Source organism: Microcaecilia unicolor, chromosome 1, assembly GCF_901765095.1.
Source record: "Microcaecilia unicolor chromosome 1, aMicUni1.1, whole genome shotgun sequence".
Taxonomy (NCBI): domain Eukaryota; kingdom Metazoa; phylum Chordata; class Amphibia; order Gymnophiona; family Siphonopidae; genus Microcaecilia; species Microcaecilia unicolor.
In genome coordinates, this window is record NC_044031.1 from 493,866,029 (window position 1) to 493,893,562 (window position 27,534).

Consider the following 27,534-nt stretch of genomic DNA (forward strand, 5'->3'; position numbering starts at 1 on the left):
AGCCCATTCATTTTGAATGGGCTGTGTCGGCACTGCCGTGTGACAGCCGCTAGCGTGGCTTTGTAAACAGGGGAGTAAATTAGTTGCAGATCACCCCTTATTCTATAACAGTGCACATAAATTCTAGGAACATCCCTGATCCACCCAGGACCCTCCGATGGCCATGCTCCCTTTTCGGAACCACGTGTAAAATGTATGCATGGATCTGCATGACTACAAATGCATGCATAAATTTCAATTAAGGCCAATAAGTGCTAATTGATTATTAGCATCAAATTACTGGTGCTAATTGACTTGTTAAATCAATTAAATTGCACATGCAAATTGGGTGTGCACCAAATTTGTGCTTGCAATTTTAAGTGCCATTTATAACATTTCAGGGATAGTGTGTATGCTTTCAGAAAGAGTACACCCTCTATGCACATGGGAGGGAATTCAGTAAATGGTACTGAAATATTCAGCACTAACCCCAGATTCTATATTGTGCGCCAAGATTTCCGCATGGAAATCGAAGTGTATTCCATAATTTAATTGGTTAATGGGCTATTCAGTGCTGATAATTGGATGTTAACAAGCAATTGTCAACACTAATTGGCAATAATTAGAATTACCGCGCACAACTTGCTAAATGTATTCTGTAACGTGTTTGTGTGTAAATTCTAATGTATGCAGCCAAAAGGGGGCATGGCCATGGGGTGGAATGGGTGACCCTTGGGTGTCCCAGAAAACTATGCTCAGGGATATAGAATACACCTGCTCTGCGCATAGGTTAGGCACCAATATTTACACCAAGTTTTACTTGGCGTAAATGGATGCGCCTACAGTTAGGCGCTGTTATGGCCACTAGGCGTATTCTTTATACTGCCCTAATCTAAGCGGATTTTATAGCATATGCCTAGATTCCACATCGATTTTTCTGGTGCTATATATACAGTCTCACCCTAAGCGTTATTCTATAAAGGGTGTATATAGAATAGCATTTAGTCCAGATACCATGCCTAAATTTTGGTTGCTGGACTTATGCCTGCTGAAACCTTGTGTAAATGTGGGCACTCAAGTTAGATGCAGTTAAGCAGTATTCTGTAATTCTGTACTCAACTTTTCAGAACTTTCTTGACATGGTCATGGCCACGTCCCCTTTTGAGGACTGTGCCGTATAGAATAGCATGCATTCGGATGCACGCAAAAATTTTAGTGAGTGCCAATTATCAATAATTGGTTGATAGCACCCAATTATTAATGGTTCAGAGCTTATTATCCAATTTATTTGCATGCATATCTTGGAAGCGTGCCCAAAGTTGGATATGCAACTTTGGGTGCCATATATAGCATTTAGAGGGTAGTGGGCAATCTGTCAAATGAGTTTGCACTCAACGACCTTGCCCCCGTGATGAAAAATTGGCCAAACAAAAATGAATAAAATGAACATTCCCAGAAACAACACGGAAAATAACACAAAATGAAAAATTTATGGGTTCCCATCCCTTTACTCTGAAAAAAAAAATGCCGCAATCTGTTTTTTTTAAGGATTAATTGGATTCTTCTCCACATGCCTCATTTTGGTTCCTGATGCCCTAGTTTCTATTCATAATACACTTAAGATTGGTTGTGAATGATGCCACTCTATGGCAAATACTATTGGAGATCCCATCATTTATACAGATAGAAGTAACGTCATCACATTGAAGTTTCTGTTCTTTTATCACAGTGACCAAATATGAAGTACAAGTGATGACGGGCGATGTGTGGAATGCTGGAACCGAAGCAAGTGTCTACATCTGTGTCTATGGAGAAAGGGGCGATTCGGGATCAAGGCTGCTATTTAGGTCAAATAAACACCGAAAATTTTTAAAAGGACAAGTGAGTGGCAAAAATGTTCTTTTACAGGGTATCATGCTTTAGTTCCTTTTCACAATGCATAATTAGTTTCAGGTCAATAGTTTAAAGTTGTCATGCGGTTAGAGAACATGCTACTCACTGTATAAAATCATTTTAAACCCAAAGTATAAATGTAAAAAGGCGGTGGGATTTGGGACATTTTGGAAGTGGCAAAACTTACCTTTACAAAATACTAGTACAAATCATGCAGAAATCATGGCTCTATTGTGCCCAAATATATTGACACCTGTTCAGGAGAAGCTGTAAAAGTACACATTACTACTAATCATTTCTATAGTTCTAGATGTATGCAACGCTGTACACAATACAGGCAGGTATGTTCTCTGTCCCAGAGAGCTCACAATGGAAGGTTAATTGACTTGCCCAAGGTCACAAGGAGTCATAGTGGGAATTGAACCTAGGTCACCAGGATCAAATCTGCATTAACCATTAGGCTACCCCTCCATGCCATAGGTGTGTATAGTGCATGTAAACGCACCCTATTTTAAAACGTATAGGTGCACATTTTAACTTTGCCCAAATTCACCCCCAAACATGCCTATACCAGAGTCATGTAAAAGTACACACATTCTTGTCATCATGCATACTTTTACATTCGGGGTAATTTTATAACAAGCATTTTACTTGCATATCAAGTCAAATACAATCAAAAAAGTCTTTAATAAATAACTTCTCAATGTATAAGTTATTGTGGGGGGGGGGGGGGGGGGGGGGGGGAGAGCAATTCAGCAACTGAGCTCTTCCATTTAGGTGCTCCAAGAATGCGCAGAAGGAACCTATTCTATAATAGAACCTGGGTGCCCAAGTTTGCAGTATCCTTTATTTGCCTTCCTAACTCAGGTGGGACTTGAACCCACAACCTCACTTATTTTCATAAGTACATAAGTATTGCCATACTGGGAAAGACCAAAGGTCCATCAAGCCCAGCATCCTCTTTCCAACAGTGGCCAATCCAGGTCACAAATACCTGGCAAGATCCCAAAAAAGTACAAAACATTTTATACTGCTTATCCCAGAAATAGTGGATTTTCCCCTAGTCCATTTAATGTTTAGTGAACTCTCCAGATTCACTGGGAGAACTTAAGGGACAGTATGAGTGAGAGGGTGAAGAATCCAGCCCAAATGGAGGTATTATGAGAAAAGTGACAGGGGATGTCATATGTGGGGTGGAGTTTGAATGTTATAAAAGTTATAGTATTAGAGAGCACATGGTCTCGGTTGCCTTCATCAATGCCAAGAAACATGAAGAGAGGGGGTATCCTGATTGGGGTCCAATAACCTAAGGCTGAATCAAGGAGTAGTTTTTGATAACAAGAGGAGTAACTGTAAGGAAAGCTCCAGATGGGTAGTAAGGGTTAACCCCCCTGGGAGCAGAGCAGGGAGAAGCCTGTTTGGTGTCAGAGGCAGGAGCTCAAAGTGAACCTCTGAAGGTAAAGGACGGATAGGGAGGTCCGGCCCTGAGGAGTTCTGGTAGCTGGGTAAAGGCCCAGTGGGACAGCTTGCCATGGAAGGAGTAGGAAGCCACAGCCTTGGACTGTTTTACCAGAAAGGATGGATATTGAAGAACTGGATGGTACTGTAAATATGTAAATACCCTAGGTTTTTTCAAGAAAATATAAATTCAATTATTAGAACTTTTGCCAATAATCTGGACTGATACAAATGCCTCTTCCAATAACTTGAACTGTTTGTTAAAAGAAAAGTTTGAAGTTTGGATATTTGCAAGTTGCAGCATTCCAGTAAAGTTCTTGCACTTAATATAAATCCTGGAGTAGGAAGTTTCTTTGGCATGTGAGTGAAGTTAATTTGCTCAGAGACTAAGAGGGAAATACAGAAACTGGTTTAACACCCTATGGCCTACCAGAATTAAGTCTGGGCCTAGCCTGCACCTAGCTCAGTAAATCAGAAATTTAGTTTGTGGCCCTGATCTCAGGTGCCTGCCCTGAGAGCTTAGCTAGTGCCCAGAACTTGTGCAGGAGACCAGGATTATACTATGATTTATTTCCCTTGCTAGCTTAGGTGGGATGAATTCACAGGTCTAGACTTAGGATGACAGTACCTTCTGCCTTCTCCATTAGGCCACTGGGCTTTCTTGCAGTTCCAGGTGGGATTTGAACCCACAACTCCTGACTTACTTTCTGCCTCAGACTTATCTTTCCTTCCAGTACACTCTTGTCTTACATTTCTAAGGGAATGCTATTATTCTAGCTTCCTTCCCCTTATGCAAACATACCTATCAGGAAACTGACCTCTTGTATCTCTTATCTCTTCACAATGAAGCTAGCTCCCTTTATCCCAGAGCTTTCTTTCTCCACTGGGCAGGTAGTAGGTGTATACTTCTATATTACTCAGGGGAATATTCCATTGCTTTCTTCTTTGTGCTTGGAGCCGCCTTCCCTTAATATTTGCTGGCTTTTCTGAGTGCGAAAGGTTGCCATCTCACCCTGCTTTTCATAGCTAGGGGAGAGTTAATAATGAATTACCCTGCTTTCCTTAATTTGGAAAGACATTCAGCTCTACCCCCCTCTTTGCAGCTTGGAAGGGTTGCTAATCAGATACTCTGTCTACCTGCACAGAAAGTGTATGTGCCTACAACTCCCAGAAGGCCTGGTTTCCATCTAGCCTACCTAGTCCTCTTTCTGCATCTTGCTCCTTCCTGTCCTTCCGCCAGGGCTTCTGGTAATGCTGGAAACATTTTCTTCAGGAATATAACAGTGAGGTTTCTAAGGTAAGTTTTTGCTGTAACCCAGTAGTTCCCAAACTTGGTCCTGGAGGCACTCAAGCCAGTCAGGTTTTCAGGATAGCCACAATGAATATTCATGAGAAAGATTTGCATGCAATGAAGGTAATGCATGCAAATCTCTCTCATTCATATTGATTGTGGATATCCTGAAAACCTGACTGGCTGGAGTGCTTCCAGGACCAGGTTTGGGGACCCATGTTCTAGTCTTTTCCTTTTCCAACGAGTTATTAACCCAGGTTTTCCTGTCTGCTCAGCCTTCTTTTCTGTGCCCCCTTAGACCTTCAAAGGTGGGTGTGGTAGCCATTAGATCACACTACATAGACTAAAGTATTTTAAAGGAATTTTCCTACTGTGATCTGCTCTTTTGTACTGCCATCTTGGATCTTGTGGATCACTTGCTCTGTTGTTGTCTTGGATCCTCCCCATTGGACCTTGACAGATTTAGCCTGCTCATTTTGTCCATCAGGATCTGCTTTACAATTTTTAAAATATCAACTTTAGACTTTCACCTTCTCTTTCACCTGTCATTTGCTCTTCTTTTGATGCATGGAGTATATTTTATCTGGGTTCCCAAGCAGGTCTTTTAAAATAAAGTCCATGCTTCATGCATATTTTTGACCCTGGCAATTGTCCTTTTTATTTTTCTAACAAATTGCCTTTTTAAGAGCCTCTTTTACTAAACTGCACTTGTGATTTCCGGTGTGGCAAATGAGAAGAAGCCCATTCAATTCCTATGGGTTTCCTCTCATTTGCTACTTGGGAATTGCTAGCGTGACTTTGTAAAACAGGCCCTAAGTGATACAGCAGAACTTTTTTTTTTTTTTTTTTGCATCTTCATTTTAGTGATGACAAATTTGATCACACTGGGGTCAGTATTCAAAGTGATTGTCAAATGAAGGATTACTGCCAGTCTTGTAAATGCTTAGCTGAAAGAATAAGCTTATTAACACCCTAGAAGCACTTCAAGATTCCTGTATCTGATTTATACTATGTTTGAATTGAAGACAGTAGAGATGGTCTCAGGTCACACAATCCCAGAGGTGCTATAGTCAGTGGCATCTTTAGATAGATATTTGGGGTGGCAACAGGGAGGCAAGCCAGGTAAGGGAGGACAGCCAAAGTGACATTTTCATACATCATAATTATTCCCTACACCTTTAAATAAGCTATGAAAGACACTAGAAGTCCCAAGGAACTGCTATGCATAAAGAATCTCGTTAGATAGTATCACTCAGAAAACTACCATTGAAAAATGACAGCATTATTTCACAAATTCTTCTACATGGGAGTGAAATCTGGATTCCATACAAGACAGACCAGAAACCAGATATGCCAAGCTACCTATTTCCAAGAGGGAGACTTTTTGGCTGAGCCTTACACCACAAAGCAGTGTGGGAGTTATAGTCCCCAATTCTATCCAATGAAATCCATGCTGCATGTCCCATAATGCATCAGTACAGGGTTGGCTGAAATGAGAAATGGCCTAAAATCTCCCTGTTGGAACTGGGTAACTTGGCAACTCTGAGAATCTCAGTATAAACCCTGAACCTCCAGATTTGTAACACAAACTGCAGTCCACAACAATGGATCTAGGGTAGGGGTTGGCAACCACAGTCCTTGAGGGCCACAACCCAGTTGGGTGCCTGAGGCTAACCATGACCGTGCAGGAAAGGCATACCTTGGGTGTCCAAACAAATATTTCTGACACTGTCTTGTTCTGAACACCCTGTTTCAGGAATTTAGCATCGGGAGTAGTTGATTTTAGTGAAAAAAAAAACAGGAGAAAACCTCCGCAGAACACAGGCAACACAATCAGCAGTGGTGATCTAGGGAATGAAGACATACTAGAGTTCACCATAGAAGTTTTTATTGCAAAAAGGACCTGACTCGGACAAGTTTTGGAGTATGCCTTCGTCAGGGGTCTAAAAATAACCATAAATATAAAAACAATTAAAATATGCAAAATAATATAAATAATCGAATGACCACCAAATCAAATAGACAAACAACAAATAATCATAAATTTTACCGTTACTAGCAAGATCTTCCAGACAAAAATCAATAAAATTCAACAATGTTGAATTTAGGACAGCAGTAGCAGAACAATAGCCATAGGTGTCGCTACAGCGTGGCAGTGATACCTCAAAAACATGGTTTGCCACCCCAGTCCTTGCGGATCTAACTCCTCCTCTGATTCACACCTGTCTTCTCCCCTCTGTTTCCTCTGCTACTGCTGCTTTCTGCAATGTGCAGCAGCGGCAATAAAGCAGAGAGAGATCCATGGAGTCTTTCATCTTGCCTGTATTGCTACATATTGTGTCGGTGCTGGTCCTGCCCCCTTTGATTGAGCAGTGGGTCTGGCACTGAAACCGGCAGAGTGTGTAGCAGTGCAGGCAAGATAATAAGCTCTGTGGATCTCTCTCTGCTTTATTTCCGCTGCTGCACATCGTAGAAAGTAGCAGTGGCAGAGAAAACAGATGAGAGAAGAAAGATGCAAATCTGGATCGAGGCTAGTGCAGATGCTAGATTGAGGAGGTCCAGTGGAAAAGAAAGCAGAACAGATATGGCAGTGGCGTAGTGAGGGCGGCTGCGCACCCCCGTCCCCGGTGCAGCATGACATCCCCCTCGAGCATCAACCCCCCTCGACGCATCACCCAAGCCCCCCCCAACTGCATTCTTGCCTGCCGTGTGAACGCCACTGGGGGGGGGGGGGTGTCGGTTCCGCTGGTTCCCTGCTCCCTCTTCCCCGGAACAGGAACCTGTTCCGGGGCAGAGGGAGTAGGGAACCAGCAGAGCCGACACCCCCCAGCAGCTTGCACCCGGGGCGGACCGCCCCCACCGCTCCGCCCTTGCTACGCCACTGAGATATGGTCATGCATAGTGGGGGGGTGGGGGGATGGGATGTCAATTACAGGCCGCGCAGTCAGATAATGAATTAGGATGGGGAAGGACGTTAGGGGCCCTTTTACTAAGCCGCGCTGGTGCCTACTTGTGCATAACATGCATCAATTTGGAGTTACTGCCCAGCTACCGCATGGCCTGGGTGGTAATTTCATTTTTCATGCACGTCGGAAAATATATTTTATTTTCCAGCGCATGGCAAAAACCGGGTGGTAATCGCCATTGTATGCACATTGACGATTACCGTCCAGCTAATGCATGAGACCTTACTGCTAAGTGAATGGATGGCGGTAAGGTCTCAGACCCAAAATGGACGTGCCAATTTTGATTTTGCTGCATGTCTATTTTTGGTTAAAAAAAGGCCTTTTTTACAGGCGCGCTGAAAAATGGATCTGTGTGCATCCAAAACACGTGCCTACACTAAGCGCAGCCCATTTTCAGCTCATCTTAGTAAAAGGACCCCTTAATGACTTACGGAGGGAGAAAGAGAAAGGACATACTTAAGTGGGGTGGGGTGGGGTGAGTGTGAGATTGTGGACATGGTGGGGGGAGGAAATAGGGGCTCAGAGGTCAGATAGGGATGCAAAGGGATATGCTGGACCCTATCTAGGGTAGAAAAACCAGAGGAGAGATGATGGGCTTGGATGAATCTCTTTATAAAGGTGGCTAATAAATCCAAATCAATAAATAAATAAACAATAAAATAAATGGTGGGATAGGGAGACAGAGGCAAGATGCTAAACATGGGAGTAGGGAGAGAAGGGGAAAATGTGATTGTGATGCGATTCCTAACAACCTGCCAACTCCCAACTAGTGGTTCAAAGCGGGATACAAACTAATAAATGAAAAAAGAGGGGGATTAGGCCCAGAAAGGGGACAGGAGTTTTGGGGACCTGACAGATCCCCTTATGTGGGTCCAGTCTGAATGTCAGCTGGGACCCACATGAGCTCCAGCAGCCAGGACACGTCTTGTCATACTTGGATCTTCAGTGCTGATACTCAGCCATGGCCCAGCATTAAATATCCAGATTTAATTTTTCCGGCAAGAGTCAGCACTTAAAAGAGCTGCTGACTGCCGCTGGCTGAATATTGTCTGGTAAATGAAGGTTGGTCATGATATTTGAAAGCTAATTCCATGGAGGGAGCCTCTATGAACTCCAAAAACAAAACATTTTGAAAGTATTGATAGGGAAGATGTGCTAACTAGAGGGGAGTTAATTTTAAAAAAAGCTTTTTTTCTCGTGTGCTGCTTCTTTTAAATGCAGAAAAGATCTTTTATAAAATAGTGAAATCACATATATGAAACGTGTGCACCTATTTTTATATAATCTGCATACAGGCATTCCTAGTGCCATAGTCTGGGCATGCAAGTGTCAGTGAATGCATATGTAGGTGTCGATTTTTGGTGTTTAATGTGCACTCGCTGACAATTTTATGTAGAAGAGCCATGTTCTGGAAAGGCATAAGTGCTGTCAATTAGTGGATAAACCCTAAATGGCTAAGTTTTACTTTTTAAAGGTGAAATAAACTATTGGGGGCTATATACAATTGCACCCTTATTCATTCACATGTTTCCAACCCTGGCCAGAACGAGCACTTTGCTGAAAATTACATGTGTCTCAGTGAGGGTCCAAAAGCTGATGGGGGACATTTTAAAAATTATGTGTATAGCCACACTGTAAAATGTATACTTTTTTGCTCCACTTAAACCATACCCTAATCATGTCCCCTATAAATCTGGGCATTCTGGGCCATCTCTCTCTCTCTCTCTCTCTCTCTAAATATATATAGCCATACTGGGTCAAACCAATGGTCCATCTAGCCCAGTATATTGCTTCCAACATTGGTCAATCAAGGTAACAAGTACCTGGCAGAAACCTAAATAGTATGTCTGTCTCAATAGCAGTCTATGGACTTTTCCTCCAGGAACTTGTCCAAACCTTTTTTTAAACTTAGATATGCTAATCACTGTTGCCACATTCTCTGGTAATGAGTTCCAGAGATTAACTATTTGTTGAGTAAAAAAATATCAGTAAATTATCAAGCAGTTCAATATTACCTGTCTGCTGTGAATTATGCCTTATTTCCCAAACCTTGGGTTCTAAGAATATCCACAATGAAAATGCTTGATATAGATGAAAGCATGGCTGCAAATCCATTTCATGCACATTCATTACAAGAATATGAAAATCCAACTGTTTGGGCATCTCACAGGACAGGTTTGGGAACCACTGATCATCACTATTAAACAGCCTACTGATCACAATACCAGCCTAAATTATATTTCAGTTTGATGACCTTGAAATGTAAAGCTTTACATTCATTTCATTTCACATTACAGGTAGGAGTCTCACAGGTATATTTAATTTTCATATCTTGCAGACAGATTCCTTCCAAATTGAAGCTGTGCATCTTGGAAATTTGTCTAAGATTGTTGTAGGCCATGATGGACCAGAAGCAGGTAAGAAAGAGCTGTAGAATTGGTGGGATTTTTGCAAGCAGACTTTGTTCATATGCAAATAGACTTGTATTTGTAGAGAATATATTGGTGCTATTTTAGATTGTTTGGACAACAGTGATTTCCCAGTAAGAGTGGGTTGGACTTTTGCAACTGGGCCACAGATTTTGTTAATATTTATTTACATCTAAACATTGTGCAACTGATTCATCATACAAAGTAATAAGCAAACAGTAACATAACATTAGCCACAGGTATTGTTAAAGCAAAAAAAAATTTAAAAAAATAAAAATAAAAATTAGAGCTCATTTGAGAAGGTTTGCATGGTTTTTACACATGCAGATTGCAGTGTTTACATGTGCAAATGACCAACATGTATAACAAGCTATTGTAAAAAGCTGTTATTTACATGCATGAATTCTCAGTTTCTAATGGAGCTTGTTATGGGTGTGCTTTGGAGAGGTCAGAAAAGTATTTGTGTATTTCCAGTTTTAAACATAGTTTTAAAAATCTGGATGTCAGCATTTCTACCTGATTCGTCAACTAACTGCTGATTTACACCTGGAGTTTACACCAGTGATTTGGGGGGCAATTGTGCTTACCTCTCCTTAACTGGCTCTTCCTGATGTCCAGTTTTAAAACCAAAGATAAAAATATAGAAATGTAAGTGCCAAAACATGCATGTGTCAGTTGTAAAAGTGGCCCTTAAAGTGATGCTACTCTTTTTTTGAATCTATTACTTGGTAAGGACCTGCTGCAATCTAGACATGTATTTCCCAACTTCCTTACTTTTAATTTACAAAAGGCTTTGCATTCTTTTATATAATACTCATGGTATAGTGCACAACCGGGTTTGGGTGGGAATAGTACAGTATATTTGTGGATTTCTGAGAACATACAAAAGGAAACTCACAGGCCTACAAGCATCTTAGGGAGTGTAAGAATTACTCTTTCTATTTCAAAAGTATTGATGTTTTCATTGTTATTTTTAGGGAATGGCTGGTTTCTGGATAAGGTTGTAATCAAGGATCCCATAAAAGATATGGAATATATTTTCCTGTGTCACAGGTTGGTTCTTTTTTTTTTTTTTTACCCTGATGCGACCGAGGAATATGTTTTGGTGGTATTACTTCTTTAAAAATGGAATCCTAACTCTTACCTACTATAGGTATAATACAATCATCTGCGAGGTCATGAAGGAGGGTCCAACCTACCAAATTGAGGTGAGGATGTCTCCTTCTGTGATAAATAGCCCAGAGGTTCAGGCACAGCCTCAGTAGCTGCTTCCTGGTTGGCTAAAATCACCAGCTAGGGAGTAATGCAGCCCCATAAGTAAGCCTGGTATAACCAAGCTACAAACTGAAACAAGGGAGGAGGGTGTCTTGAGATCCAAGGTGAACTTGCAGAATCCAGTCACAACCATATCACTCCATAACACACGCCATATCACAACCTCTTGTTTTACAACAGGGAAACCCACAATATATTTTTGATGGCCCTTGGTTGATGACTAATTGACAAATTTTTCTAAAATACAGTTACAGTTAATTGACATCTTCACAGTGGCCAAAAAATAATTCATTGGTGGCTGCGCTGCATGATGCTATGGTGGTCACATTTGAGAACTGCTCTTCCACAATTTCACTGACACTGAAACAATATATTGTAAGGATGTGTGTTCTTTAGTACACCTTGAACAAATAGATTTTAACATGCATTGTCCCTACAAATTACTGCGCACACTATCAATCTGCACTCATTACACATTTTTTGTTAAACAGAGGGGGAAGTAATCAACATGAATGACCATTAAGACATGTTATTTTACTGTTAACCCTAGTTTTTAGTAACTAGGGTGTCTTTTACTAAAGTGCATTATGTTTTGGGCTTGATACATTATAACGCTGGATTTTAACATGCAGTAAGCACAAAACTAACATCGCATCAAGCAGGGGCCTTCCCATTATTTTTATTGCAGGTCATGCATTAATGTACCTACTGAGAGATAATGTGGGACCACTTACTGCCTCCTATTTAGGCGTTAACTCTGAATTAGGCACATAGCTTACAATAAGTGCCTATAAATTAATGTGCACAACACCAAAAAGAGGCTCTTCAAGTCCATAGCCACCAATGAGCAGAAAAGCCAAAGCAGACCAGGAGTCTGAGAAATTCTTTATTGAGATAGACCCGACGTGACCACGTTTCGCCAAATAGGCTGCATCAGGGGTTTGAAACTTTACTTTGGCACTCACAGATTCAGAATATTATGCCACTTTTTTCACTTTCAACTGTATGTATTTTCATTTTATTAGAGTTCATATGATTGATATGTTACACCAGTATGTGCTATGCTCCACTTCTACTGTATTGTAGGCACCTTTTATTGACATGTCACATTTTTTAAGGTCTGTCTTCTTTTTAGTGATTTCTTAGTCTAATATTTTCTTACCTTATTCTTTAAGATTTTCAGTATATATTTTTACTTTTGTATGTTGGAATATTAGCTTGTTTTTAGTTTTGCATATTGATATGCATCATTTTGTTGTGTATGTTTTAACCCTTATATTTTTATACATTTCTATGTGTATTTTAAATAGTGGTTTGTCAACCCCTGATGCAACCTTTTTGGTGAAATGTGTCCTCATCGGGTCTATCTCAATAAAGAATTTCTCGGACTTCAGGGGGTCCTTTTACTAAGCCGCATACGCGCCTACGTGTGCCCAACATGTGTCAATTTGGAGTTACCACTCGGCTACCATGTGGCCCTTGCGGTAATTTCATTGTTGCTGAGCATCCGCTACGCGTGCCGGAATATAATTTGTATTTTCTGGCGAGCAGCAGAAACCGGGCGATAATCATCATTCTATGCGCGTAGACGATTACTGCACGGTTAATGCGCGAGACCTTACCACTAAGTCAATGGCTGGCGGTAAGGTCTCAGACCCAAAATGGACGTGTGCCAATTTTTATTTTGCCGCATGTCCATTTTCGGCAAAAATTTTAAAAAGGTGTGCTGAAATATGGATCTATGCATGCCCAAAACATGTGCCTATGCTAGCGCAGCCCATTTTTCAGCGCACCTTAGTAAAAGGGACCCCAGGTCTGCTTTGTTTTTTCTGCTATAAATTAAAGTGGGCACAATTTATTTCTTTATTAAACAGAGGTGGAGGGGAGTTATCAGCATGGGCTACTGTTAAGATATGTTTTTTGAAACTGTTAACCCTAGTGTTAGCAACTATAGTCTAATTACGTTAAATGGGACCTGTGCTAAAATAGCACAAGTTAGTGGTAAAATAATATGTCTCAATGATAGCACACATTGATAACTACACCCCTGACTGTGTAAAATGAACCAAAAAGAGCAGTCTAGAATTCTTAATGTATGTCTTAGAAGTATTTGAATGTCTGTACCATATCCTCCTGTTCTACAGTGAACTAAACTTTCTTATTTTTGGGGGGGGGGGAGGGGGAGAGATGGGTGTGGCATAGAAGGCTAGAAGCTTCTGCGATAAGAAGTGAAATAGAATAGTACAGTAGTAGTAATCATTAGAATCAAGCTGAGAAATCCCTTTAGTATAAAATGCAAAATGTCATTTTATTTAAAAGTAAACTAAAAAAAAAATCTAACAAAGACCATGAGTGAACCCTGGTGTTAGACTATAGCAGGTAACACCATACTGTTTCTTTTCACAGATGGCTAGACCAGGGAGAAGATGATGGAAAAATTGTAAGAGAACTCCATGTGGCAGACAATTTCACCTTCCCAGCAAGTATGTACAAAAAAAAAATGAGACTTGTGGTATTTATTGCTACTGATAAAATTGTCAAGTTGAGTCATAACATAGGGTAAACTGATTTTACTCTCTTTTGTCTCTACAGGCCAAGAACTGGAAATGAAAAGAAAGGAAGTTGTAAGGACTTTTGATTTTCTAAACAAATTAATTGACACAAAGTTAAACAAAATTCATTTTAAACATTAAAGCACAAAATGAATGCAGAAAACAGATTAGCTGATGTGTTTTCCTTCCTGCATCCCTATCTAAATTAATGTTGCTGTTGTTTTTCTTTCTAATTAGTGGGATGTTGAAAGATGGAAGTTTCAGAAAGGTAACACTGTTCAGCTATACTGCAAAGCGATGGAGAGATTCATTCGCCTCAGTCCAGATGGCACAGTCGATGCTCTTGGGGAGAAAAAGGACAAATATGGTAAAATTCTTTTGTGCTTGTAGAAAGACATGGTGGGAGTTTGGGGGTTCGGTAGTGGCACTCAATAATTTCAGATACTTTCGGGCTTATTTTCAAAAGAGAAGGACGCCCACCTTTCTACACAAATCAGAAGATGGAAGTCCTTCTCACTGGGTCGTCCAAATCGGTATAATCAAAAGCCAATTTTGGACGTCCCCAACTGCTTTCCATCGCAGGAACGGCCAAAGTTCACAGGGGCGTGTCGGAGGCATAGCTAAGACGGGACTTGGGCGTGCCTAACACTTGGTCGTCCTCAGCCCATAATGGAAAAAACAAGGACGTCCCTGACGAACACTTGGACGACTTTACCTGGTCGTGTTTTTCTTACGACCAAGCCACAAAAAGGTGCCCGAACTGACCAGATGACCACCAGAGGGAATCTGGGATTACCTCCTGTTACTTCCCCAGTGGTCACTAACCCCCTCCCACCCTCAAAAAACATCTTTAAAATATTTTATGCCAGCCTCAGATGTCATACTCAGCTCCATCACAGCAGTATGCAGGTCCCTGGAGCAGTTTTAGTGGGTGCAGTGCACTTCAGACAGGAGGACCCAGCCCCATCCCCCCCATCTGTTACATTTGTGGAGGAAACAGTGAGCCCTCCAAAACCCACCACAAACCCACTGTACCCACATCTAGGTGCTCCCCTTCACCCGTAAGGGCTATGGTAGTGGTGTACAGTTGTGGGTAGTGGTTTTTGGGGGGCTCAGCACACAAGGTAAGGGAGCTATGTACCTGGGAGCAATTTCTGAAGTCCACTGCAGTGCCCTGTAGCATGTCCGGTTGGTGTCCTAGCATGTCAGGAGGACCAGTGCACTACGAATGCTGGCTCCTCCCACGGCCAAATGGCTTTTCGTCGTTTCTGAGAGGGACGCCTTTGGTTTCCATTATCGCCGAAAATCAAAAACGACCAAGTCTAGGGATGACCACATTTCAGGATTTGGACGTCCCTGACCGTATTATCGAAACAAAAGATGGACAGCCATCTTGTTTCGAAAATACGGGTTTCCCCATCCCTGGTTGGGAACGTTCTGCAAGGACGTCCTCATGAAAACGTGGATGTCCCTTTCGATTATGCCCTTCTTTGTAGTTCAATTCACATTACTAGTAGCACTGAAAAAAAAAAGCTTGAAGAGGAGAATGCAAGCAAGGATCAGTCTAGTTTATAATAACTGACTCACCAAAGCAGATTAAGACCCATGAAGCATTGAAATTTCTAGTAAATCCAGACAGCCCAAGATTGTTTTTTGATGGTATGGAGACCGAAGGGGAGTGGAAGTACAGCAAGCAAGAGCTTACCTTGGGGTTGGTAGCATGGGATCTTGCAGCTATTTGAGATTCTGCCAGGTACTTATAACCTGAATTGGCCACTGTTGGAAACAGCATACTAGGCTAGATGGACCACTGGTCTGACCCAGTATGGCAACACTTATGTTCTTAAGTGCTGCAGTGCACATAACCTCCTCCCCACCCCCACCAAGCAAGTAAAAAATGTAAACTAAACCCTGCTCATTGTTCTCCCTAGTATCTCTTTTCTCCACCTGTCTTCTCTAACTTTCTATATTTTTCCTTCATCACCATCTGTTCACTTCTGTCTTCCTCCATCTCTCTCCTCTTCTTTCAGTTGTCTCACCCCTTCTCTTTTTCCTCTTTCTCCTCCTATCTATCATTCCATTCCCAGCCCTTCACCTGCATCTCTATCTTTCTAAAATTCTATGGATACACACCAGGGGTGTAGCCAGCCCTCCAAATTTTTTTTTTTTTGGGGGGGTCAACATATTCCTCCCTCCTAGCCAAAAAAATACAGTTCTGGATCCGTTCCCCTCCTCCTCGTGCTGCTTCTTTAGTGCAGAAGTCAGTGGCGTGCCTCCAGCCACCAGCCCTGGGACTTCTCGTACATGCTCAGTTCTTGGAAGAACAATGCTACTGATACACACGCCAACTAATATAATAGCCTATCAGTCTTTATATATCAATAGACTGGATTTCCACTGGAAACTTCATCGAGAGTTTTAGGTATTGTAATTGATTCTACCTTATCAGGGGAGTAGGTGCATAGCCAGACCTCGAATTTTGAGGGTACCAGGGCACAAGGTGTGGTGGGGCACAAAATTTTGTCTCTCCTTGCCGCTGCTCTTTGTCCCCCCCCCCACCCGTAACCCCCTCATACTTCAGCTGGTGATGGTCCCCAACCCCATCAGCAGAAGTGCTCCCTCCTCTGACTTCTGCCACCTCCGTGCTGGCCCTTTCCCCTCAGCGCATGCTCGGTTTCCACGAAACCGAGCATGCATAGGAGAGCTCGCCCCCCCCCCCCCCAAACATGCTCAGTTTCACAAAAACTGAGCATGCATGGTGGAGGAAGGCCCGCTGCAGCGGCAGCAGTGGTTACAAGTGGAGGAGTACACCTGCTGTCGAGGAATGGGGACCTCTTCCAGCCAGGGCCCCCAAACACAAATTGGGGGACCGAGGTCCCCAAGGCCCTCCTCATTGCTACACCCCTGCCTGGGAGACTCAAATTAATGCTGTAATTAAGAAAACATTTTTTTTTAATTGAGACACATATTGTATTCATAAATACTTTGATTTGATAAATTTAAAATGAATGCAGGCCTGTATTCAATCTCTATAGATTATTGCAATGTGATTTTGTGGGCAGTACAGACAAGATTAGAAAGAAACTGCAGATTGTACAGAATGCTACAGCAAGGATGTTATGCAGAGCCCCCAAATTTTATGGTATTAGTCCTTTATTATGCCATCTTCATTGCTGCCTTTTTAGAGCAGGTGCAAATTTCAAATTGCTTACTTTGACTCAAAATACTGCATGGATTTGCACCAATGTCTATGTTTCCTTTAGTAAGTATTTTCTCCACTAGAAGTGCATGCCAGGCCTGTGATGGTTTTATCTTAGCTTTTCTCTCTTCAAAGGAGATTAGATTTTTTCCTCATTTAGTGGTCAAAGAATGAAATACTTTACTTTTATATCAGATTGGAACAAAATCAACAGCATTTTCGTAAAAAGTTAAAACACATCTTTTGGGGAAATATATTATTGATCAAACTGAGAACTGAATTCTTGATTATTTTATTTTATTTGTTTTTTCAGTTTTGAATTCATTTTTTATTGTAATTCCTAAACTAAGAAATGGTATTGTATTGTACTGTATTATACCCCAACCTTTTCGCTTCCCCTCCATCTCTTCTTATGTCTCCTCTGTTTCCCATTTTGTCTCTCAATACTCTCCCAGCACTTCATCTGTCCCATGTCTTTCCTTTGCTCTCTGGGCCCTTTTACTAAAAAGCATTAAGAAATGGGCTTAGCACATTTTAACACGGAACTTTGCTGTGGGCTAAGCCCATTTCTAGTGTGGCCCCAAACTAGGGCTTTAAAAAACAATTTGCAGGTCCCCCCACTAATTTTTCCATTAGCATGAAAGAGCTGCAAAAATATTAATGCAGGAGCACGTACTGTCTGCTATTTACGAGGTACTAAGTGCTCCTTCAATAAGTCCATGTTATCGAGTTAAGAGAGAATTGAATAAATGGCACCTAAACTTAGGCGTCAAAAAATTCATTGCTAAGCACTAGTCTATAAAGGATGAACACTTTGGGGTCCTTGTACTAAGCTGTGGGAAAAGGGCCCTGTGGTAGCGGCAGGAGCCGTTTTTCCCACAGGCCAGGGCCCTTTTTAACCGCAGCGGGTAGAAAGCCCCCCCCCCCCCCCCATGGCCATATGATAAGATAAATTTTTACCATGTGGCGGGGAGCACTTACTAACACCCATAGAGATCATGGTAAGGGCTCTTTTGGTAACTCAGCCACCTAAAATTAAACATGACCAAAACTGAGCTTCTCATTTTCCCCCCCAATCCCACCTCCCCACTCCCCCCGCTTTCTATTTCTGTTGATGGCTCTCTTATTCTCCCTGTCTCCTCAGCTCAAAACCTTGGGGTCATCTTTGACTCTTCTCTCTCCTTCTCTGCTCATATCCAGCAGATCGCCAAGACCTGTCGTTTCTTTCTTTACAACATCCGTAAAATTCGCCCCTTTCTTTCCGAGCACTCTACCAAAACCCTCATCCATACCCTTGTCACCTCTCGTTTAGACAACTGCAATCTGCTTCTTGCTGGCCTCCCACTTAGTCACCTCTCCCCTCTCCAATCGGTTCAAAACTCTGCTGCCCGTCTCGTCTTCCGCCAGGGTCGCTTTACTCATACTACACCTCTCCTCAAGACGCTTCACTGGCTCCCTATCCGTTTTCGCATCCTGTTCAAACTTCTTCTACTAACCTATAAATGTACTCACTCTGCTGCTCCCCAGTATCTCTCCACACTCGTCCTTCCCTACACCCCTTCCCGTGCACTCCGCTCCATGGATAAATCCTTCTTATCTGTTCCCTTCTCCACTACTGCCAACTCCAGACTTCGCGCCTTCTGTCTCACTGGTGTGAATGCCAGCACCTAAGTTAGTCGCGGTTAGGCAGTATTCGGTAATTCCACAAGTAACTTTTCAGAGCGTCCAGACACGCATATGGCCATGCCTCCTTTTGAGATACTTTCCACTTTATAGAATAGCATGCATCCAGATGTGTGTGCAAATTTTAATGAGTGCCAATTAACATCAATAATTGGTTGTTAGCACCCAATTATTGATGGTTCAGCGCTCCTTACCCAGTTTATTTGCATGCACATTTCAGAAGCCTGCCTGACTTTGGGCGCCGTATGTAGAATCCGGGGCTTAGTGTGTGCAAATACAAACATGATATCTGGAAAACATTTCCATGCACATTCCCTGCCCATGACAAGGCCCTCCCCAAAATAAATAGCATACAATTAGCCTTTTTTAACACATTAAGCACCTGCTAGCACTTAACACAGGTTAGAAAAAGGGCTTCTGTGTCTTTTACCTCTGCCTGTCACCCCTGTGCAGTTCTCCATTTTCCCCTCTGCCTCTTGTTTGCATGCCCTCTGTCTGTCATACCCTCCATCTTCCACTGTCCTGCAATTGTACACCTTTTATCTATGCAGTCTGGTGGTTATCGGTATTAGTCACTCTAGACATCTGCCTGGCATCTGAACTTTCATCTGGTTCACAATATTTTTTTTTATATAGGTGCATAGGCCAGGATTAGAGACTGTTACAGAAGTCTGTAAAGGCATAATCGGCCCCCACACTGAAAAGTCACTCATTAACTTAGACCATGCTTTTGGTTGTGCTCTTAACAAAAATAACTTTACTTGCAGACTTCTTTATAGTTTAACGCAGAGGCAGTGTCTACAAGGAGTTCCACAATCATAGCATATATACATTTCTTTTACAATCTCCAATTGATGAAACTGTGAGGCTCTTTCTTTGTTTCTTCAATTCCAGTTTCTGTATAGTGTAACTGTCAGTTGTACTTAGCAGTAACATAGAGAAGCCTTACAGTTGTGATGATCTCAGCAGCACTGGACAAGCTGCTGCCTGATCCCTGATAGTCCATAGGAAATAGGAGGTAAAATGCTGGATTCAGAGCTGAGACTAGAAAGCAGATGTTTCAAACGTAATTTATCTCCTATCCTCAGGATGTAGCATAAAGACCATACAAGATACAGGCTTAGTTTGATGATGCCCAGCTATAAAAATGACAGTGTAGACACATTTATATCCTTCTCCTCTAATCTTTGCACAAAGTGAATGACATGACGCTTCCACAACACTCAAAGCAAGTCAGAGGTCTGGGTGACACTTCTGGCACCACTCTGTTTCTTATAGTATACAGCTTACATGTGTTGGCTGGATTAGCAGGACACTGCTATAAATATATTAGTGATCTCTTACCTGTCATTAAAATCATCCATACTACAGCAGAGTCTCGATTCTCCAATGTAAATGGGACCGACCTGTTGTTGGATAAGTGAAAAGTTGTGGAAGGGTGAAGGTGGAGGAAACAATTATTGTGCTCTGTCTCCTGATAGGCTCTCTCTACTCGGGAGATTAGCATGCAGTTAACCGAGTATAGGGCAGGCTCTCCACAGAGTGGATGAACACTAAATCCCACGAGGTAAAGATAAACAAAACAAAGTGGGAAGTCGACCAATGACTTCAGGAAATGATGTCAGAAGGCGGGACTCTGCAGAACAAACTCACGTCACGAAGGGAGGGAAGAATAGAGACAGGCAGGGTGGGCGCACAGAAACTTGAACAGATGATCATTCAACAAGCAATGCCGGCACACATGACAACAGAACTTCGTCTGTCAGGGGTTGGGGTCCCCCGTCAGCACAAGTACGTGACGGCGGCGGGGGACGGTTTTTGCCGGGAAGGGGGGTCGACAGGGTCGCGGAGGGGGGTCCAGGGGTCCGTAACACGGAGGGGGGGGGGGGTGTTGAAATCGGAGGGAGGGCGAAGTCTGGAATTCGGTGGGAGGGGCGTGAGGGGGCATTGAACTGGGTGGGTGGGAGGCTGGGAGGCCTTGAACTGGGAGGGTGGCCTTGAACTGGGTGGGAGGGGGTCTGGAACTCGGAGGGGACAGAACAAGACAGCGAGGGAGGGTGGGGGATTGCCTTGCTGGCGCCCATTTCATTTCATAATGAAACGGGCCTTTTTTACTAGTTCTATATATGGCACCTAAAAAATTGGTGCTGGAAAAAAAACTACATAAACAGTATTCTATAAGCTGTAACCAAAATTTGGTGCAGTTTATAGAATTAACACTTAAGCAGAGAGGTCACGTGTAAATTTAGGCATGGGCACCAAGAAAAACATGGGGTAAATGCCCGTGCCTAAATTTATACGCGGAGTACTTTTATTCTACAATTATATGCGTAACTCAAAATCATGTCCCACTCTGCCCCTAAATGTCCATGACCCTCCCATTTTCGTGCCCCTTTTTTGGATTGTGTGTAAATTTATGCTTAACTTTATGCAGTTAAGTCCCAATCAAATCTAATTTAGTGCTAATAATTGCTTGTTAACAAGCTAATTTTTGGCATTAATTGGCTCATTCTATTAAATTGCACGTACAAATTTGTGTGCATAATTTTTGGTGACCTTTATAGAATCAGGAGAATAGTGTGCCCTCTTTTAAAAGAGTGCACACGCAACCTCAGATTTTATATATGACACTCAGATTTGGGCTCCCAAATTTGGGCACACTGCTGAGATCCACGTGCAACTTAATTGGCTAACAAGCTGTTAACCATCTATAATGCTGGTGCCTAAGTCCCATAGTATGCAACCCAAAAGGGGGCATGGCCATGGGAGGGGCATGGATGTTCCAAGAAGTTGCGTGTAGTGTTATAGAATAATGGGTCACCACACCCAATTTAGGCAGATTTACACTAGGTTTCAGCAGGGATAAGCCTGGCACCCAGAACTGGGCATGGAGAGCAGCACTTTATAGAATAGTGCTTAGTGCCAAAATTTTCCAGCATCCATTTTTGAGCACCATTTATAGAATTCCCCCCACAATGATTTTGCTCTCATGATAGAAAAAAATAGCCAATGAAAACTAACAAAACAAACATTCCCAGAAAAGACAAAGACACAATACAAAATGAATTATTTTCTGGCAGTTCATCTCTAGCAAACAAGTCATGTACAGGGTGAAGCAAAAGATGTAACCCCCTAGAGTTTTTGCCTTTTTCTCAGCAACTACTTTGAATTTCAATGAGTAATTTTATGTGCTTATTTAGTCATTATACTTACATATTACTATTCAACAAAATTTAATTATCTTAAGCTATGTTGATGTTACTGACATTTTAGCATTCATACCTAGTGATTTTTGTGCATTAAAATGTTTTGAGCTAAAACATCCTATAAAAAGCACCTCCAACATTCTGAAGTTGACTCTGTGGCACTGTGGCAGTGTAGGGTTCGTAAGTCTGTAGTTCAGCGTTTCATTGGCTCTCACTGTCTCCGCCCTCACATTGAGGAAACGGAAAGTTGCATAGTTGCCAAGCAAACAAACGTGACGTCACAGGAATGAAGAACCAATCAGACAGAACGGAACTTGGAGGAGGGAAGTGGAGTGGATTGCATCTCTAACAAACAATCATATACAGGGAGGTACGAACATTAGTGGAGGCAAGTGCATAGAATGGAAGGGAAGACAAACATTTAATCACTTTGTCACTCACACACATCACACATCAAACACACACACACACACACACAATCACTCTGTGTATCTCTCTCTTACACTGTTTGTAAAACACTCACTCTCAGTCTCTCACATGGGTAACTGTTTGTTGCATTCTCATGAGTAAGGAGCTTTTCTGATGCGATTGTTAAACTGATTGAAGGGCCTGAACAAGGAAAACTTTTACCACATTGTAACACAGTTTACAAAAAAACTATTGTATATAAAGAAATCTTACACACGTAAACAACAATTATATTCAGAATACAAACGTGGAAACATTAATGGCAGGGACTCATTACATTGCTAGCGCCCGTTTTATTGCGTTAAGAAATGGGCCTTTTTTACTAATAGTAAAATAACATCATAAAAAACAATACAATTACATTGTCAAAATTTCACAGTCATTGTAAATGCTCAGTGTCCACCCCTGGCTTTAACACAGGCCTTCAGTTGCTTCGAGAAGTTCTTAACAGCTTTGTTGATCAATCCCTGTGGCAGCCTATCCCTGATCATCCACAGTGCATCCTTGAGTTTGGTGGTTTTGTTTGTTGCTTTGGGTGGAGCTTGTGATAGGCCTCCAACATTGCTCCGCAGACAAAAGCCTACATTACTGTGACATCATAAACAGTAAGCTGATACTCTGTGTTTTTTCTCAAATAATGATAGTTTTACAGTGCAAACATTTTTGAATGCATGAAAATCACTGGGTCGTCATGCTAAAAAGTCTGTAACTTCACCGTGTTTAAAGATAGTCACTTAACACATAAACGTAGATAGTAACAACAAGTAAGGCTGTAACATTTCACATTGAAATTCCAAGTGGTTGCTGAGAAAACAGTGAAACAAACTCCAGGGGACTACTTTATTTTACCTCACCCCGTAGTTTTGAATTTTCAGAATTAGATGTGTTGCCTTGGTAGATAAAATATTTGCAGAAAAAGCAGGTGAAACTCTGAGCACTTTTTCAGGGGCGACAGAGCAAAACTACCCCTATAATGTTGCTTTGACCATGGGTGTAAACTCTGCAGGTAAAACTATTCACCGAGTTTGCATCTAGGCGGGCATATCATTGCCTTACTATTGCAAGGAAATCTGTCAGCCGTCAAACTGGTTACTACTGGTAAGCATAAATATGATCATGTAAACCTCTTCTTTGCCAGGAACAATGGTTGCCTATAGCTTCTCATGTGGACTTTAAATTATTAGCTCTGATTCATAAGACCCTACAAACTGGTCAACCTGCTATTTTGGCTACATAACTTTCACCTTATTTCCCTACTTGGAAATTTCGTTCAGCAGATCAATCTCTCCTAGTGGTGCCCTCATTGCGGGAAGTTCCATCAATTACTTTTCGGAAGGCACTGTTTTCTGTAGTGGGCCCTGTCCAACGGAATGCACTTCCACCAGATTTGCGTAGGGTGCATTCTCATGACAAATTTAAGAACTTTCTTTTTTTTTTTTTTAAAGTATTTATAACATTTTAACTTTATACCAAGGGGCTCATTTTCGAAAATATCCAAAAAGTCTCATAAAGCACCTTTTGGATGAGTTTCTTCTCAAAACTTCCAAATTGGTATTTTTGAAAACTATTTTGCAGATGTTTATTTATGCAATTCATCCGCAGTGTGTCTAAATCACAAGGGGGCATTTCAAAGGTGGGATTAGAGCACATGGACATTTTTCAGCCACGATGGAACTAATCCAAAATATCTAGGGCGAAAACTTTAATGTTTTGGTCTAGACCTGTTTTTCTAATGAATAAGATACAAAAAAGTGCCCTAAATTGCTAGATAACTACTGGAGGGATTCAGGGATGACCCCCTTGCTCCCCCAGTAGTCACTGATTCCCTCCAACCCCCCCAAAATGTGAATAAAAATAATACTAATAAGCCTTTATAACAGCCTCAGATGTTATAGCCAGGTCCATTAGAGTAGCATGCAGGTCCCTGGAGTAGTCTAGTGGTGGGTGCAGTGCACTGTAGACAGGTGGACCCAGACCCATACCTCCCCCTACCTGTTACACTTGTAGTGGAATATGTGAGCCCACCAAAACTCACTAAAAACCCACTGTATCCACATATAGGTGCCCCCTTCATCCATAAGGGCTTTTTTAGTGGTGTACAGTTGGGGGTAGTGGGTTTTGGAGGGCTCAGCATATAAGATAAGGGAGCAATGGTGAAATGTGTACCTGGGAGCATTTATATAAAGTTCATATCAGTGCCCCCATGGGATGTCTGGAGGACCATTCTGCTAAAAATGCTGGCCCCTCCTACATTCCATTAGCTTGATATTGTGTGTTTTTAACTTGTGTAGGGTTTTTTTTTTCAAAAATGGCCTAAAAAGATAAATGCACAAAGCATAAAATCTTGTTTGAAATGGTATTTTTGAAAAAAAAAGAAGATGTTTTTTCTTTTTTGAAAATTGTTTCATTTGCTAGTCAGATTTGGGACATTTAGCGCAAAATGTCCAAACTCTGACTTAGACGTCATATCAAAAAAGCCTCTCCAAGTATCCATTTGTGAAACCTATCTTTTTCAGCAAGTCTATGAACCTAATTTTGATCCTTAAGCCTATATTCCCCCCCTCGTCTTTTTTGGCTATAGACTGGCCAGTTTTTGGACCATCACCTGCTGTGATTGCTGTGTTTGCTGTGGAGGAGTAGCTTAGTGGTTAGTGCAGCAGACTCTGATCTTGGGGAACTGGGTTCAATTCTCACTGCAGCTCTTTGTGACTCTGGGCAAGTCACTTAACCCTCCATTGTCCCAGGTACAAATAAATACCTGTATATAATATGTAAACTGCTTTGAATGTAGTTGGAAAAACCACAGAAAGGTGGTATATAAGTCCCATCCCCCTCCTTTGCCTTTTTTTATATATTTTCCTTTTTTTGCCTTTCTTGTTTGCTATCCTATTTATTATTGTAGTTCCTTTCCTACGGTAACTCTCCTGTAATTTATATATTGTACACCGCTATGATGTTCTCTTTTTAACGGTAGACAGGAAATGATAAATATATCTTGTTTGGAGCTCAATATAGACATAGTTTTGGTGATAGGAACTGATAGCTACTCTCAGGCAAAATATACAAACACAATGCAAGCTTCAGTCCACTTTTCTTTTTCCCTGATACTCATTCAACATTTAAGAAGCATGGGTTTTTGGATCTGAAAGTAATTCTGCCTATGGATCTAGGTCTTAACTGATATTTTTCAATCTCTTTAGGCCTCTTTGATGTATCTGTGAAGAGAGGAAATGTGCGTGTGTTTAGCAGTCATCACATTCAACATCTTGCTCTTGCTATTGACAAAGGCTATGTCTCCGGAATGGTATGACCAGTCTCCTTTTTTAAAGTGGAACAAGCTTTTTATGACTGCATTACATTTATCCCTTTTTTCATTAGAAAGATATATCTCCCTCTTTATCTCTCTTTCTCTTTATCTCACCGGCTTTTTTTCTCTTACTCTCTACATGTATATATACATAATTGGGTTGATATTTGAATGGAGTTATATGTTCAGCGGTAGTAGGTGAACACGTACTTCCACTATCAATGTATTTTCAGCCACTATATAGTATCAAGCCAAAAATAATCGAAATAACCTGATACTGTTTTCAGCTGCTATCTGATTAAGCCATGCATTTAGTTTAGGCTTGCTGAATAGCAGCCTTCATGTAAATAAGTTAAACATAGTACAAACAGGTGGTAAATTTTGGACCTTAGCACAGATGTTCTAGATATGAAATACAGGAGAGCTTACCTCAGCTGGAACTTAATTTGCATATGAGAAACTGAGAAACTTATGAACTGAGCATGTGATGGGGGGGGGGGGGGGGGAGCATAGGATCCCTGCCAGCTATACCAAGGATGTACTGCCACTCTGTGGGCCCTGAGCCCACTTGTGTCTGTGCCCCTGGTTTCAGAGTAACAGAATCAATATGTTGAAAGTCAAGCTGTGAGGTTTTCTTCAAGGTAATCTCAGGATAAAGGAGGAATGGTAAGAACCTTGTCACGCTGAGATCATAGAAGGCAGGAAGGAGCATGTGGAATCATTGTATTGAAAATATGTGCAAGAACAAGAATTTTAATCATGACTCTATAAGCCACAAGTAACCAGTGATGCTCCATCAAAATGGGGGACATCCTGATCTGTCCTCTTTGTACAGTGAACTAATTTGACTGCAGTATTTTGAATAGTTTGAAGTCTTTTCATAGCAACTTGATGAACCCCATTATAACATAGTAACATAGTAGATGACGGCAGAAAAAGACCTGCATGGTCCATCTAGTCTGCCCACGATAAACTCATATGTGTATACCTTACCTTGATTTGTACCTGTCTTTTTCAGGGCACAGACCGTATAAGTCTGTCCAGCAGTATTTCCCGCCTCCCAACCACCAGTCCCGCCTCCCATCACTGGCTCCGGCACAGACCCCGTATAAGTCTGCCCTCCCCCATCCTAGCCTCCCAACCACCAACCCCTCTTCCCCCCGCCACCCAATTTCAGCTAAGCTTCTGTGGATCCATTCCTTCTGCACAGGATTCCTTTATGCCTGTCCCACGCATGTTTGAATTCCGTTACCGTTTTCATCTCCACCACCTCCCGTGGGAGGGCATTCCAAGCGTTCACCACCCTCTCTGTGAAGAAATACTTCCTGACATCTTTCCTGAGTCTGCCCCCCTTCAATCTCATTTCATGAGGACCTAACAGTATTCAAAACAATCAATTACTAGTTCATGTAAAGAGCAACTATCACATATTTATTCAGAAAATCCCTAATGGCTCTGACTTAATGAATGGCATAGAAACAAGATTTTACTACTGACTGGATTTGGCGTTTAAATAGCTGACCAGAATTGATAATGGCCTCCTAAATAGTGAATGAAGAGGTTGGGTAATTGTTCTTCCTAGAACTGGTTCAAGGGCAGCAACAAATTCTCAGCCTGTCACCCATATGGCCAGGCATTTCTGGGGATTACATTTTGAGCTAGACCTGTTTTCATAACGAATATGGCACAAAAAGGTGCCCTAAATGACCAGATGGCCACTGGAGGGAATTGGGGATGACCTCCCTTTACCCCTCCCAGGAGTCACTAACCCCCTCCAACCTCCCAAAATGTAATTAAAAACATTACTTGCAAGCTTCAGATGTTATAC

General features: G+C 41.7%; 1 protein-coding gene across 1 annotated transcript in view; it reads left to right on the forward strand.

Moving 5' to 3' along the window:
• LOC115459555 (lipoxygenase homology domain-containing protein 1) overlaps positions 1 to 27,534 on the forward strand; it is a 98,245-nt gene that overhangs the window by 52,333 nt on the left and 18,378 nt on the right. Inside the window, exons 6-13 of the mRNA XM_030189395.1 lie at positions 1,709 to 1,860; positions 9,926 to 10,004; positions 10,994 to 11,069; positions 13,698 to 13,774; positions 13,884 to 13,915; positions 14,081 to 14,210; positions 23,298 to 23,405; positions 25,600 to 25,703. Of these exons, the coding sequence (XP_030045255.1) occupies positions 1,709 to 1,860; positions 9,926 to 10,004; positions 10,994 to 11,069; positions 13,698 to 13,774; positions 13,884 to 13,915; positions 14,081 to 14,210; positions 23,298 to 23,405; positions 25,600 to 25,703 (758 nt within the window). The remainder of the gene's footprint in view (positions 1 to 1,708; positions 1,861 to 9,925; positions 10,005 to 10,993; positions 11,070 to 13,697; positions 13,775 to 13,883; positions 13,916 to 14,080; positions 14,211 to 23,297; positions 23,406 to 25,599; positions 25,704 to 27,534) is intronic.